Source organism: Thamnophis sirtalis, unplaced genomic scaffold (genome assembly GCF_051295495.1).
Source record: "Thamnophis sirtalis isolate CommonGarterSnake01/CBP01778 unplaced genomic scaffold, rThaSir2_p1.2 scaffold_2, whole genome shotgun sequence".
Classification (NCBI taxonomy): Eukaryota; Metazoa; Chordata; class Lepidosauria; order Squamata; family Natricidae; genus Thamnophis; species Thamnophis sirtalis.
In genome coordinates this window covers 97,579,471-97,594,090 of record NW_028261382.1, presented here as the reverse complement: position 1 = coordinate 97,594,090, position 14,620 = coordinate 97,579,471, and the positions used below count along the sequence as shown (strand labels likewise).

General features: G+C 56.4%; 4 protein-coding genes across 5 annotated transcripts; 1 reads left to right on the top strand and 3 right to left on the bottom strand.

Moving 5' to 3' along the window:
- Nucleotides 1-185: 185 nt before the first annotated feature.
- On the bottom strand, nucleotides 186-1,815 carry TRAPPC4 (trafficking protein particle complex subunit 4). 2 transcript variants are annotated; one of them, XM_014055837.2, is made up of 5 exons: nucleotides 1,617-1,815; nucleotides 1,364-1,538; nucleotides 1,158-1,261; nucleotides 944-1,070; nucleotides 186-487 (listed from the first exon to the last, which is right to left on the bottom strand). In XM_014055837.2, the coding sequence occupies exons 1-5, from the start codon at nucleotides 1,789-1,791 to the stop codon at nucleotides 409-411; spliced, it is 660 nt and encodes a 219-aa protein (XP_013911312.1). In that variant the 5' UTR covers nucleotides 1,792-1,815; the 3' UTR covers nucleotides 186-408. The 2 variants fall into 2 exon arrangements, with proteins under 2 accessions (XP_013911312.1, XP_087562586.1); XM_087706460.1 differs by having other exon boundaries at nucleotides 944-1,261.
- RPS25 (ribosomal protein S25) lies at nucleotides 1,815-2,819 on the top strand. Its single transcript, XM_014055839.2, has 5 exons — nucleotides 1,815-1,955; nucleotides 2,042-2,137; nucleotides 2,227-2,410; nucleotides 2,568-2,666; nucleotides 2,762-2,819. Exons 1-4 carry the CDS (start codon nucleotides 1,953-1,955, stop codon nucleotides 2,660-2,662), a joined length of 378 nt encoding a protein of 125 aa, XP_013911314.1. The 5' UTR covers nucleotides 1,815-1,952; the 3' UTR covers nucleotides 2,663-2,666; nucleotides 2,762-2,819.
- Nucleotides 2,820-3,165: 346 nt separating this feature from the next.
- CENATAC (centrosomal AT-AC splicing factor) lies at nucleotides 3,166-6,686 on the bottom strand. The gene is made up of 11 exons (XM_087706459.1): nucleotides 6,540-6,686; nucleotides 6,283-6,449; nucleotides 6,099-6,197; nucleotides 5,726-5,792; nucleotides 5,570-5,632; nucleotides 5,086-5,150; nucleotides 4,806-4,956; nucleotides 4,491-4,521; nucleotides 4,107-4,187; nucleotides 3,879-4,011; nucleotides 3,166-3,400 (listed from the first exon to the last, which is right to left on the bottom strand). Exons 1-11 carry the CDS (start codon nucleotides 6,672-6,674, stop codon nucleotides 3,340-3,342), a joined length of 1,053 nt encoding a protein of 350 aa, XP_087562585.1. The 5' UTR covers nucleotides 6,675-6,686; the 3' UTR covers nucleotides 3,166-3,339.
- Nucleotides 6,687-6,885: 199 nt separating this feature from the next.
- On the bottom strand, nucleotides 6,886-14,576 carry FOXR1 (forkhead box R1). The gene is made up of 6 exons (XM_087706457.1): nucleotides 14,482-14,576; nucleotides 9,143-9,733; nucleotides 8,542-8,705; nucleotides 7,973-8,202; nucleotides 7,537-7,769; nucleotides 6,886-7,268 (listed from the first exon to the last, which is right to left on the bottom strand). The coding sequence occupies exons 2-6, from the start codon at nucleotides 9,261-9,263 to the stop codon at nucleotides 7,240-7,242; spliced, it is 777 nt and encodes a 258-aa protein (XP_087562583.1). The 5' UTR covers nucleotides 9,264-9,733; nucleotides 14,482-14,576; the 3' UTR covers nucleotides 6,886-7,239.
- Nucleotides 14,577-14,620: the final 44 nt, after the last annotated feature.

Genomic DNA, 14,620 nt, shown 5'->3' with positions numbered 1-14,620 from the left:
CTGCTGAAGAGTTGCTGGGAATCAGGTGACATCTACCATAATAACTTGGATATCTGCCTATCCAAACTCTTTGGGAAGGATTTAATAGGTGGGGAAAATGACAAATTCAGTTTAAACACCTGGTTGACTGAACGACCGTAATAATAAATGTTTTTGTTGGATATCAGTTTATCCCAAAGTCAAGATTAAAGTCTTCTTTATGAATATTTTATTTCCGCATGCAATAAACGAAGTGCCAAGCATAAATTAAACACATACATGTAGCCAACAAGGGTTCCTTCTAACCTCCCGCAGCAGAGGTGGTCCAAACAAGGCCGGGTAGAGGGCCGGCTCTGGAATTGCTGTGAAGCCTTTCGGGTCCCAAGATCCAAACAGTCCGTTGGGCAACTGAAGTGGAAGGACTTCATCCTATAACCCTGGGACAAAGGGCCCGGCCTTCTCTGCCACCTCCAGGGCAAGTTTCAAGTTTTGATCAAAGAGCTCACATCTGGAACAGTAGCAGAACAGAAGCAGCCTTAGAATAAAAGGCCACCCTTGCTCCTCTCTCCACATTTTTCATTCTGTCTTTAACGAATATTCTTTTTTCCCATAAATGTTTGGGTTCAGCATTGTCCCTGCATACTTATGGGGATATGCTAAAATATAAGCGGGTACATAAAGAAGACTGCAATGAGCCCGAAGGAAATGCCTTATATTTGTTCTCACTTGCACATCTCTGTAAGTTAACAGGATAGACGGACACCATGGAGGAGGAAACGAGAAAGAAAAGAGTTTCTGGCAACACCCTTGACTTCCAAGAAAGCAGGAGAGAGGAAAACGGGGGGGGGGGCAACGGACCCCACAAGCTCAGGCCAGGCACCAGTAACCCCCCCCCAAAAAAGAGCCTTCCTCAGGGCGGGTGGGGGGCTGCCCAGGGGGGCTTGTGGGGAGGCTCTGAGCGCACCTGATGGGCATCTCCAGAGAGTAGAAGGGGTTTTTCAGGGCGAAGTCCGAGTAGATCTCGTAGATCTTGCGCAGGAGGGCCTCGATGCCGGACTGCCGCGGGTCGGCCAGCACCACGAACTTCATCCCTGCGGAGGGAAGGGAGGGAGAGCGAGGCCGAGGCCGGCATGGAGGAGGTCCCACCCCCGCCGGCCCCCTCGGCCCGGCCCGCCTACCTGTCAGCGTCTGGAAGCAGTGCAGCTTGAAGGTGTCCGTCTCCAGCACCTCGATGCCGGAGCTGCCCTGCTCGGGGGAGAGCTGCGACCCGATGGCGAAGAGCCTGCGCGACAAGCAGCGGCCGGTGGGCGGGCGGGCGGGCGGCCGGCGGGGGTGGGTGGGGGTCGCGCCCGCCCCTCCGCCGCCGCCGCCCCCGCCGACTCACGAGTGGAACATGGAGGCCAGCATCAGCTTCTCGTTGGAGGAGAGCCGCGCGCGGCCGAAGCGGATGGCCACCGGGTAGTTGGCCGCGTTGCCCAGGAACTCCTGCACGTCCTTCCCGTCGGCGGTCAGGCGGCCGTTCACGTCGGCGCCGTTGATGGCCAGGACGGCGTGGCCCACTGCGGGGAAGGCGGCTCAGCCGGACGGCCCCCCCAGCGCCCCCCGCCCGCGCCCCCGCCCCCCGCGCGCCCCCTCACCGCGGATGCCGTCGCGCTGCCCGAAGGCCACGAGCACGCGCTCGTCGTGCGCGCGCAGCACCAGGTCCAGCGGGAAGCTGAAGGTCTTCTCGGCCTCGGCCCGCGGCGCGTAGTGGTCCAGCTGGTAGACGAGCCCGCCGGCCTTGTTCACCACGAAGACGCTGAAGATGGCCATGGCGGCACCCGTAGGGCTGGCGGGGAGGGGGGCTCGCCACGCCTCTTCCGGGTCCTGCCGGAAGTCGCCTCGGCCGTGGGGTTTCCGGCCTGCGCGGAGGGCCGCTTTCCTTTCCAGCCGGAAGCCGCCCAGGAGGAGCACGTTGCCGCGCCAGCTGCGCCATGGTAGGTAGGCCTCGGGCCGGGCGGGCCGGGGAGGCGGCTGGCCGGGCGGGCGGCTGACCCCTCTGGCTCTCTCTCGTTCCCCGCAGCCGCCCAAAGACGACAAGAAGAAGAAGGACGCGGGCAAGTCCGCCAAGAAGGACAAGGACCCCGTCAACAAGTCCGGCGGCAAAGCCAAGAAGAAGGTGGGCGCTGGGCCGGCGGGCGGGCGGGCGGGGGAGGCTGTGGGCAGTGTGGGCAGGCCTGACGGACTTCTCTCCCCGCCCGCGAGCAGAAGTGGTCCAAGGGGAAGGTGAGGGACAAGCTGAACAACCTGGTCCTCTTCGACAAAGCCACCTACGACAAGCTCTGCAAGGAGGTGCCCAACTACAAGCTCATCACGCCCGCCGTGGTCTCAGAGAGGCTGAAGATCCGAGGGTCGCTCGCGCGGGCTGCGCTACAGGAGCTCCTGGGCAAAGGTGAGAGGCCGGAGGCGCTCTCCCTGCAGGAGCCCAGCTGTGGGCCTTGAAGCGTTGCAGCCGACACCTACACACACCCCCTCCCCAAATGCTGCTGCTCCCCCTCGCTCGGTTTTCTAAGCTTCCTGATCCTCTGATGCCTGTTTTCTCCTGGCAGGTCTAATTAAACTGGTCTCCAAGCACAGAGCACAGGTCATCTACACCCGAAACACCAAGGGAGGTGATGCACCAGCGGCAGGAGAGGATGCTTGAGAAGGTGAGCCCAGATGACCAATACTGTTCTGCACAGCCAAAGAGGATTGACTACATTACATCAGAAAGATCTAATTTCTTCTTTGGTTTGCTTTGCAGATTCTCAAATGGCTTTCAGTTACTTGTATACACAAAAAAATAAATTGATTAAACTCTTTGAGGCTTTGTAATGATCTCAGCAAGTGCCAATTATTATGCAAGGGGTAATATGGCTCTACTGTTTTTGAATAACAAAAAGATTTGCAGAATTTGGGTTCATGAAAATAAAACATTATGAAAGCATTGGCTTTATAACTGTGTGGGCAGTGCAAGTAGTGTCTCTCTTGATAAGTTTGCACAACTTGAATAAACAAGGGATATATCGAAAATCATAGATGAGCTAACTTTGATGGCAATATTTTCTGCAATCTCATATTTGCTTTGCGGATCTTAGACAAATGCACCTTTTAATATTTTGTAATAGCTTACATTTATTGGAAACCATATTTTTAGTAAAAGCCATATACAATTATAACAACGGTTTTATTATAATGTAATACAATTGCGTGCATAAGGCTAGAGGAGCAGAGTTCATTTCACAGGAGCCACCACAAAGTCTTCCGTAGCAGCAGCTGGGCTTCTTTTGATTAATGGGCTTTGAATTCTGCTGCCTCAGGGATGAAGACCTTTTAGCTGGTTCAAGGCCTTTTCCTCTTGGATCCAGGCTGCTTATTTGCAGATTCAGCTTTGAACTGATGTCTAGAAAAAAGACAAAGACAAAAAGTTGAAAGAGTTTATTCTTTTGTATTAAGGACAGGAACTTGAAGAGGCTGGATTCCTTCTGCTCTTCTGCAATGGGGGTTTCCAGCACCCACACAAAGGCTCTTCTGGCTATATATTTGTTATGCATTCCAGGGTCCACTTTGCGGGGGACGGGCGGCTATGCAAATGTAATGTGTTGATATTCACAATTGTTGGATTTAGGAAGCCAGAGATGATTCCAATAATTTTGTTATCAGTTGAACTATGTGAAATGAGCCAATACATAAGTTATCATGTGCAACCATTCAACAAATTCAGAATCAATAAATGAGGAGGATGTGGTGGCAGCCAGGCCCTGACCTCTCCCCACACACACACACACACACTGCTGTCTATAGCAGCACAGGGGAGAGCTAAATCTAAACAGATTAATGGCGTTAAGTCATTGCCTTCTCAGAGGAAGGTGTGTGTTTACCTGGATTGCCACCTTCTACCATGATTCCAAACACGCCCAAAGGAGGGGAGCCAAGCATCTCCTGTCTGAGATGAATGGTCAAAGTTGGCCCCAACGCGGTTGGCCGGGAGCTGCTTCAGTTTCTGCTTCTGTCCTTTAAAGAGGACAACAGAAAAACAAAACATTGAGTCATTCTTTGCTCAGTTCTTCCTACTGAGCCCCATAGGGCCTAACCCCTCGCACACTCACTTTCCTGAAGGTATTCTTCATAGGAAGGTCCAATCTGCCTTTCACCTTCCTCTTCATCCATCAGCCAGGGAGGTTTTGCTCCTCAAGATTGAAAGGTGGACAAATCAGGAAAACCCCACGTTTCTTTTCACGTGCCCAAGTTATATTGACCATAATGATATGAGAGCAGCTGTTCACAAAATGCTCAAGGCTACACCGCGTATAGCCGTGCAGCATGCAATTCATGGTTAACTCATTTTTAAGGTTTGTACACACACATGTACACAACTAAATGTAGTTGGCAAATTATTGTTTCAGTATAGATTCTTTCCCCTCATGAGCCAATTGTCCATCATGGGCAAAGCCAGGCTCAACAGCCACTTCAGAAAGCTGACTCCAACCTACCTGTGTGAATGTTGCCCTCCCCACCTGTTTCCTGCATTTGAAACAACAAAAGAAAAGTCCAAATTAGTACTTTAGGGGCCCGAGAATCTGAAAAACCCAGGTGCAAAATTGCAAAGGGAACAGTGAGTCCTGCAGCCAGAGGTATTGGCTCCCCAGTCCAGTAGGCAGCAGTGGACAGCATCCCTTTTCCCTCTTTGAGATTCTTGGAAAACAGAGGGTATAAGATAGGAGACTGAACCCAAGGCAGGCGTTCACTGCTCGGTTGTCATGCTGCTGAACGTGAGAGGCAAGAGTTATTATTCCTAATGGGAGTACCTGGTGGCCAATGAAAGTTAACGGCTGCCCTGTTTCTGGGTAGTGCAGCTCAGGCGCAGTGCTGCTGGGACAAATAGGCTCTTCTCGAAGAAAAGTGGTGCTCCAGCTTGGCCCAGGCTGCTCCTGCTCTTCCATAGCAAAAGGAGAATCACTACAACATAGAACATTTGTCAGCACAAGCGAAACAGACTCAGCACCCAGGTAATGTGAAGAGGATATTGCCAGGAATAGTAGAGGGATATAGAAGCTTTGAAGGCCTCTGATTGAAGGTAACTCCTACCTTAAATTCCCTGTAAATGTGTAAACAGCAGTGGTTCCATCACCTAGCGTGTCCGCTCTCTGTGGCTGAGTTTAATTCAGGAAAAACGCACTTGTTTCAAGAGACAACAACATATTTTGCCATATAGGAGATGCCTTCAAATTGTAATCTGGAGAGTACTAAAATGAACCAGATTCAGCTAAAACGCTCAAGCACTCATGCGAGCAAAGGAAATACCCCTAACCCAAGAGCATTTCCCCAGGGGAAAAAATTAAAAAGGAGTTGTTGATAATAGTTAAATTACAAATTTAATTCCCAAATTACCATTTGAAATAATACTTGGGCCAGAGCACAAGTAATACCTTAAAACTCCTGGCAAATGGATTTGAGTTTAAATGCAGTGGGGGAAAGACAGGCAAAGAAAGGGAGCGAGTGGGAAGGTTCTGCAGAGACCATTGAGAACACAATGATGGATACTGCCCACTCTGAACTTGGGCACACAAACCTCTAAGATGGCCTGTACCATCTCTCGCCTCTTCTGCTCCATGTCTCGGATGTGAGCTGCAGCCTGCAATGAGGAAAGATGGAAAGAGGAACTCGGAGCTGAAGTCAGGTCCTTGTCGTTCCCTGAACCACTTGGATCCCCCCCCCCCAGATCTACCTCCTGGATGGCTGCACCTTCCTTCTCTTCATAAGCATCCAGGGCTTCACAGAGAGACTCCTGGAAGCTGGAAGTGTAAAGCAGCCCATCACTCTGGGAAGCAAGAGCCATTAATGCAGAGGTGACTAATTGTTGGTGGCATGGAGACACAGTCTGGGCTCTCCAGAGGCCTGGCACAGCCTCCCTGGTCAGAAATGTGTCCTAGGAACGGCTTCACAGACTGGCACAGGGAAGGCCACCAGCTCTTCCTATAAGACCGAAGACCGGAGCCCCACTCCCTGGTCACAGCCCAGCGGGGGGGGGGGAGGCAGGGGAGCGCCGGCCGGAAGCAGGTGGGCCGGGAGCCAGCCCTCCGCCGGCCGGAGCCACTCACCGCCGGTACTCCGCCGCGGACAGCAGGAAGTCGGCCTTCTGCTTGGGGTCGGCCCTGTTCTTCCTCCAGAAGGCGGCCACGGCTCTCTCGTGCTCCGGGCTGCGGGGAAGCCAAGAGGGCGTCGCTCGGCCGCCGGGGAGGCGCGGCGCAGCAGACTCCGCCCGTCCGCCCTCCCGCCCCTCACCTGGCCAGGTGCTCCAGGAGGCCGCCGTGCAGCACCGTCCGCGCGCCGCGGCTCAGGTGGCTCCGGACCTCGCGCGCGCAGCAGGGGCACCAGACGCGCCGCTCGTGCTCGCCGGGCTGGAAGGGCAGCACCTCCGCCCGCCGCGCCGCCGCCCGCGCCGCCGCCACCTGCCCGGGGGAAGCGGAGGAGAGCCGTCAGCCGCGCCGCTGCCCGCCCCAGGAAGCCCCTCCTCCCGGGGCCCCCGCCCCGCTGCCCACCTTCTCGCCCAGCCGGGCCAGGGCCGCGCGCAGCCGCCGCTGGTGCCCCGCGCTGTACAGGTGGCTCCGGCGACCGTCGAAGGCGCTGCGGCGGCACAGCTGGCAGCGGAAGAGCGTCGCCGCCTCGGCCGCCATCTTGCTGCGCCCCGCCCCCCGCAGTGACGTCACGGCCGCGCGCCCTGCTCGGCGACTCCGGTGGGCGGGGCGAGGGGCGGGGCCGCGCGCTGAGCTGCTCTTCGGCTGCCGGGCGCGCGCTGGCTGTGGCCGATGGGCCTTGGGGTCCTTCGGGCGGCGCAGAGGCCGCTTCCAGGCAGCGAAACGGCGTCTGGGTAGCTTCCCCCGCGGCAACAGGGTGGAGGGGCGCATAGAAATCAACTCCAGAGACAACCACACCGCGTTGCTCTCGGCAGGCCTTTATTGGGACCCCCAGATCCCCCCCCCCCCGAGGCCCAGAATCGAGGGGAAAGGTTTCAAACATAAATTTCAACATAAAACCGGGTGAGGGTCTCCTCCGCTTCTTTCGGGGGCCAATCAAGAGCCAGGCTCCCGGTCAGGATGAAGCTCCCTCGTTCAGTGCCTTCCCAGCCGAGGGTCAAGCAGGCAATGCCCGGAGCATCCCGAGTGGCCTGGAAAATGCAGCCTCCTCTCCTTGGCAAGTCAAATCCTCCTTGGCAGCTCTGCCAGACTTCCACACCGAGGATCAGAGGCCAAAGAGAGACCGCATTAATTCTGGAGAAGGGAGACGACAAGGCTGTTGGTTCACCAGGTCTGCCAAGAAACCGCAGGGCAGGGGATTGGGCCGCCCGTCCAGCATCTGGCACTGCCAGGTGGCTCAGCCTCCTCACTGCAGATGGCATGTTGGGTCCAATTTGTTCTTCAACCAATCCTTCCTCTGGGGAGCATGCGCACATGCGCAGGCACGCACGGAGCCTGGTGGAGGCACATCCAACGGGGGGGGGGGAAGGGAAGGGCTTTTGCCCTCTGGGGGAAGGCCCACCTGGCTTGTCCATGCTCTGGTGCACCAAGCCCATCAAATCCTCTGGCAGTGCCTGCGCCTCCTCCTGAAACTTCCGCCGGCCCTCTGTGGTTAACTTCCACAGGCGGGACTTGCGGTTCCCTTCAAGGCAAACGAAGTCTGTGGTCTTCTCAAAGCTGCTGCTGAAGCAGAGGTTGTGCCGGACGGTGTTTTTCCAGCCCTCGGGAGCCGTGCGGAAGAAGGGGAAGTGGTGCCTGGCAAGGGGGCAAAGGGCCAGAGTCTCAGGCATCACCCCCTGGCAAGGGCCAGGCCCACCTCCCTGAGCTCATAGTAGCCACTGGCCAGACTACAATGCTCCACCTCGGAGGAGCAGGAAGCCCTCTGCTACAAGGAGGCCAAGAGCAGACAACACACACACACCGCACCCTGCTGTCTGCCTGGCCGCTGTGAGGCCCACCTTGTGAACTTGTAGATCTCCTGCACAGTCAGGCTGCTGTCCACGCTGCTGCTCAGGGCAAGGCTAATCAAGATACAATAATTGAGAGGGGGGCGAGGCCAGCCCCCCTGGGCCCGCAGCTTCCTCCTGCGGGATCGGGTCCCCTTTGCACTCTGGCATGCGTGGGGGGGGCTCTGGGGGTCCTCATGTGGAAGCAGGGTGGGGTTGGCTTCAGTGGCACTCCCGGGATCCTGGCAAAAGAGGGGCACCTTTGGGAAATAAGTGCAGGAGAGGAACTGGCTCTGGGGCACCTGCTCCAGGGCAGACTTGGGCTGAGGGCTCCTTGCCCCCCTCTCTCCCTTCTTCCCACTTTTCGTGCTTCAGCAAGGAAAGGTGGGGGAGAGTTTGAACCTTAATCAGCAAAACTGCCACAAGGACAAAAGCAGCTTCTGCAAAGCCCCCACCCGGCCTAAAGGCTCCTAGCTCGGCCCAGCGAGCCGGAAGACCGGATATCCCACCCAGCGGCCTCCCAGGTTTCTAGCCAGGCCGGCGAGGGGGCCCACGTGGGCCGCCTGAACAGTTCGTGGCACCTCTTCCCCCGGGCGGCCGTCTCCAAAGCGGGCTGCGCTGCAGGTCGGAACCTCTGGAGCAGGAGGAGGAGAAGGCAGGGAGGGCAGCCCCGCGGCGTGTCCGGGGATGGGGCAGACTAGGTTGGGGTCCACCCACATCCACAGGTGCGGCTGCCCGGCGGTCTCTGCAGGGGAAGAAGCAGCCAAGCGTCGCTCAGCAAGAACGCCGCTCGTCCCTAACCGCGCTGGGCACCCGCGGGACGGGAGGGGGAGCTCCCTCGCCTTGCTGCTTTATTCCGGGCCTCTCGGAGCACGGCCGGGTCCCCAGGCGAGGCCCTCCGTCACTCGCTCCCTCCTCGCTTACCACGAGCCCCCGAGATGGAAAGGCAAGGGGCCTCGGCCGGGCCGCCAGCCGCCTGGTGGAGCCGCGCCGACGGGAGGGTCTGGTCAGCAACTGGGGGGAGGGGGAGAGCGGTTAGGCAGCTGGGCTCCGGCAGGGGCGCCGGGAGTCCCAGCTTCTTCGCCCTTCCCGGTGACAGAGGCTCAGCCAAAGGGACCACCCGACCCCCCGCCTCGAAAGACGCGGGGAAGGGCGAGCGAGCTCCAGCGAGGGCCGCCTCACCTGGGGACAGCTGGTCACAGGTGGCGTCTAGGGCCAGTTCCCGGGGCAGGTCCCAGCCCTGGAGGCCGCTCCGCAGGTGAAGCCGGGCCCAGAAGGCCGGTCTCCGCAGGCGCAAGTCCATCCGGCTGACGTGCGCACAACCTGCGCGGCGGTCCGGAGGTTTTCGGACGAGCCGGGCCGTCCTGCCGTGCTCGTCCCTTTAAGCGCTCCCCACCGCGCCGCCGCCGAAATTGCTCCGCATTCCCTGCTTCTGGTTTGTGGGGATGGTAGGAAAAGAGCCGGTCGGCCGACGAGGGTTTGGGAAAAAGCTGGGTTGCTTGTTTCCCTTTTCACACATTCCATTTGATCTCAAGTTGAGATATTGTGCGAGCCCAGAGTCTACACTTGCTCGTGGTTTTAACATTGTATAAACTTGGAAACTTGGGTTCAGTAAACCATGGTTCAGCTAATCATGAATCAGTGTGTCTTGGGAACAGAATGTGTGTTTCTCCCATTAAAGCTCAGGTTTCTGCCCATCAGCTCCAGGAAAGTTCCATGGCAGGTGTGGGTGGCCAGGTGAGGACCAGATGGCCAAGGAAGGGCAATCCCACTCTGCAGGAGGGGGGGGGGAGAGAGAGAGATACAAAGCTGCCTTACTGTGCCAGATGAGCAAAGCATATGAATGGTGTGCAGAAGCAGGGGTTTTGCAGCCCCTTCAAAATGTTGGGACAGTTTATCCTCTGCATCTATCTTCTTCCACCAAGTAGATTTTGTGTCCAAGTCCAGGCTTCCAACCCTCTTCCAATACGGGACTCATCCCCTCACCCTCCACCCAGCCAGAGACAGAGCTGGACCCAGCTATGACAGCTTTGTCAGGCCAAGCACAAAGCAGGCCCCACCTGTCATCCTCCCAGGTGGGAGACCCTCCTTGTGCTTCCAGGCCTCCCTCTGCTGGAGAATTGTTGGGAAGAAAAGGTGGCTGGAGTCAGCCATGTGCCCAGGGCCCAGGATCTACCCAAGGCAGAGAAACCCCTTCTCCCTCCACTCAAGAGAACAGTTGGCTCTTTCTCTAGTGACTTCACCCCCACAGGCGAGAGTGGAGACAAGGATGTTGTGTAACCTCAATGAGCTGCAGTGCGTTGTCCACCCCTTTCCCTCCTGGGTGATGTGTGGCCTTAGCACAAGCCCCGAGACCATCCCCAAACTTCCACCGGTGGCACCCGTAGGGTGTGGGTTTTTCGGCTCACAGGAGCCCATTCAGAAGAAGGACCTGCACACATTGTATGCACAGCCCACACGGTCATTATGGCTGTTGAACTACCCTACTTTCTGGACTGATTCACCACAAGCCTATCCAAGATGAATGTGGCACACAGATGCCACCACAGACACACGGGCTCTAGATCTAAAGGCAGACCCACCAGTGGGCAGGTGCTCAATTCAGGCCGGGCCATTGTTCTAGGGGCTGACCCAATGCCTGCATTTCAACAAGCACCATCCCCGAGAGGAAAGGGATGGGAAGAGGGCTCATTATGAAGCAGAAATGCAAAGGCCTAAATAACCTTAGCCCTAAGCCTGAAAAAACAGGAAGAAAAAGGGGGACAAATTGAAAAGTGGGTTATGTTTACTATATTGTCATTTTAAATGATACATAAAATGGCTGAGTTGCAGGAAGAGTTCTGCATTTGGATCAAATGAAATACACCAAAATGAATATGTAAGAAGGTAAAAAGCTTCTTTCAATAGAGGTAATTCTTCCGTTTTCCAAAGTCACTGAAAATGAAAGAATCAGAGGTAGTAAAGAAAAGTATGAGTAGTAAAACATCTCATTTGACCACTGTGTGTTCTGAGCCTTGCCCCCTTCCTCAGAGGCGCTCACTGAAAATCGGTCGAATGGGGCCCAAATCCAGACTGGAGGCGGCCTTTGGGCGTGTTTCCGTTTTCTGCTTTTTCTCCACTTGCTTCTCTTACAATGTCAGAAATAATGAGGGTGCTATGTGCAGCTTAAAATATCCCTGGTAATAAAAAATTAAAGCATATTAAAAGAAATGATTAATTCATGACTACGTTGGTCTTCCACTGCTTTTCTGTACTGAAGTATACGTACATATCCTTATAAGGGTGACTTTGAAGCCCGAAGGGCTGTAAGGGCTTCGATGGCTCCAGGATGATTAAGGGGATGCGGGAAATACGCGGCATTTCACTTGGAGAAAGGAAGGCCGAGGGTCATGCCCCCCACTCCCCAGTGCCAGGGACTACCTGGCAGGCTCCCCTGGCACTGAGGGCCGCCCTTTTTTTGTGCAATCCATGGGATTTCCTCCCTCCCTCCCAGCTGCCAGGATTATTGAGCGAAGTCATGTTCAACCCATCGCAATCCCATGGACAACATTCCTCCAGGCCTTCCTGTCCTCTACCATCCTCCGGAGTCCATTTAAGCGCACGCCGGCTGCTTCGGGGACTCCATCCTGCCACTTCATTCTCTGCCGTCCCCTTCTTCTTCTTCTGCCCTCCATCGTTCCCAGCATGAGGCTCTTCTCCAGGGAGTCCTTCTTCCTTCTCATTAGGTGGCCAAAGGATTTGAGTTTCCTCTTCAGGATCTGGCCTTCTAAAGAGCAGTCAGGGTGGATCTCCTCTGGGACTGACCAGTTGGGTCACCTTGCAGTCCAAGGGACTTGCAGGAATCTTCTCTAGCACCAGAGTTCAGAGGCTTAAATTCTTTGGCGCTCAGCTTTCCTTCTGGTCCAACTTTCACGGCCTTATATTGGCCATACATTGCAAGTGGGAAAAGCCTAGACTATACACACTTTTGTTGGCAGGTGATGTCTCTGCTTTTTAGTATGCTGTCTAGATTTGCCATAGCTTTCCTCTCCAGGAGCAAGCGTCTTTTAATTTCTTGCCTGCAGTCCCCATCTGCTGTGTTCTTGGAGGCCAGGAAAACAAAACCTGTCACTACCTCCACTTCTTCCCCATCTATTTGCCAGGAATTGAGAGGGCCAGATGCCATGATCCTAGATTTCTTTTACTACATCATCTTTTAAGATTTTGAATAGCTGAGCTGGAATACTGTCACCTCCACCAGCTTTGTGGTTGCTCAGATTTCCCAAGGCCCATTTAACTTCCCCTCCTAGAATATCTGGCTCGAGTTCAGTGACCACTCCATCCTGGTTATCAGGAACATTAAGCTCATTCTTGTATAGAATGTAATTTTGCCACCTCTTCTTAATCTCTTCCGCCTCTGTTGGGTCCCTGCCATTTGGGTCCTTTATCATGCCCATCTCCACTTTTCTTGAAGAGATCTCTGGTCCTCCCTATTCTCTTGTTTTCTTCTGTTTCTTTGCACTGTTCATTTAAGGAGGCATTCTTCCCTCTTCTAGCTCTTCTCTGGAATTCTGTACTCAGTTGGGTGTGTCTTTCTCCTCTGCCTTTCTCTTCATTTCTTTCCTCAGCTATTTGCTTCCTCAGGCAGCCGTTTCTTTTTCTTTGGGGTGGTTTCAGTTGCTACCTCTTACACAACGAACCTCCGTCCATAGTTCTTCAGGCACCCTGTCTATCCTAATTCCTTAAATCCATTTGCCACCTCTACGTTCCTCAGGGATATGATTTAGCTCATACCTGAGCGGCCTAGTGCTTCCCCCTACTTTCTTCAATTTAAGCCTAAATTTTGCAACGAGAAGCTGACGATCTGAGCCACAGTCGGCTCCTGGTCATGTTTCTACTGTATAGAGCTTCTCCCTCTTTGGCTGCAGAGCAAATTGGTCTTTGGTTTAGGAGTGAAATGGGCTTTGCGTGTCTGGGGAAGGAGCCTCTCTGCCCCCCCCTCCCTCCCTTTAGAGATTGCCTAGACTGACGGAGAAAGGCCTCCCGAGGTAGGGCCACACCTGGTGCCCCGGCTGCACAAAGCGAGGTTGAGGTGCTGGATCCTCACATTCCCCCTGCTGGAGGCTGCTGGAGGCTGGCAAGGGCTGGCAAGGGCAGCCTCTGTGCCCTCAGCCAACAGGCCAAGTGAGGTGAAGCCCCTTCTAGCCGAAAAGGGCAGAGCAGCAGCAGCAGCCGGAGGAGGGCCGGGAGTGGCTTCCTTCCTTGCGGCCCTCTCCTCCACCCGGGAGGGAGTGGATGATGGGGGTTTCCTCTCTCCCCGACTTCCTGCACTGTTCACTTGCCGCTTAGCAGGCTGTGGTTCACTGTGTCTATGGAAACCATTAGTTGCTAGGCAACAGGAGCATCATCTGCAATGAGCCCTCGCATTTAATTATCCCATCATCTTCCCCTGGCTGGGAGGAACTTGGCCAAGCAGGGAGTCCTCCACTCAGCCAAGGGCCTCCTCCTCCTCCCCTGCTCCCCAGCACAGGAGTCCCACCACCCCAAGCGGACAAGGCCTTTATAAGGCAAATCAGAGGTTTTGAGGGAGGAAACACCCACCCCCCCCCCAAGGCCCACAGAACTGCCCTGAGGCTGGGAAAGCTTCACCTCATAGTTGCAAGCCAAGCCAACCTCTCCCCCAAGGCTCCTTCTGTAGACTGAGGGGGGGGGGGCTCCTGCAAGGCAGGGGGGAAGCCAGGTGGGGCAGTGAGCACCGAAAGGGCCAGGCTGCTCCTGGATTGGGCCTCCCTCCCTTCATTCTGCCAGTCACACTTTCACCTGCCCCCCCCCATTCCTTTGGTTACCATGGTTAACACCCTCAAGACCTTATTCCCCTGCCTAAAGTGGGGTGGGGGAAATGAAGCCGTCCCTGCCCAGACGGGTTCGGCCCCTCAGATCCTGCCCACATCCGTGAAGGTCTGCAAAGGGAGGGGGCAGGCCCGGGGTGGGGGGGGGAGGTTCCCATCCCTTCCAAGCAAAGCTCCTGGGTGCCGGTCAGGCTCCCCAAACCCAAGAGCCGGATTTAGGGAGCAGAGAGTCCACCGGCCGCTTCCCCTGGGGAGGACCTCAGGGCCTGTCGCTCTTAAGGCTGCTCTTTCTCACACCGCTGCCCGTCCCGTTGGGATCTCCTCGTGGTCTCCCCTCCAAGCAATTCCCCGGTTTCGGCCGGCTTGGCTGTTTCAAGGCCGCTCCGCCACGTTAATTGTTTCTCTTTTCCCGGGATGAGCCTCTCCGGAAGAGAAGAGTCCGAGAGCGCTCAGCACATGCTCAGAGGCTCCGTTCCGCAGGGGGCGCCTCTCGCGGTTGGCCGCTCCCTCCCTCCCGGCGCAGCGGAGGGTCCCGGGCGGGGCGAGGCGCCCGCAGCCGCCCACCCCCAGGGACGGCGCGGGGTCTCTGGCCTGACTGCCCTGCGCGACGGCTGCACGGCGCTTCCTCTGCGCTCGCCCGGGAGCCCCGGCGGCGGCCCTGGCCCGGGCGCCCGGCCCTCGCGCGCACCCTACCTCTGCGTGGCCGTCCGCGGGCGCCTCCCCGGAGGGCCCCGGCTGCGCCCCTCGCCCGCCCCGGCAGGTGCTGCTCCCCGACAGGCCGCTGGGAGGCCGCGCCGGAGCTGCCGGGCGGCGCGACTCTTATTTTGACACG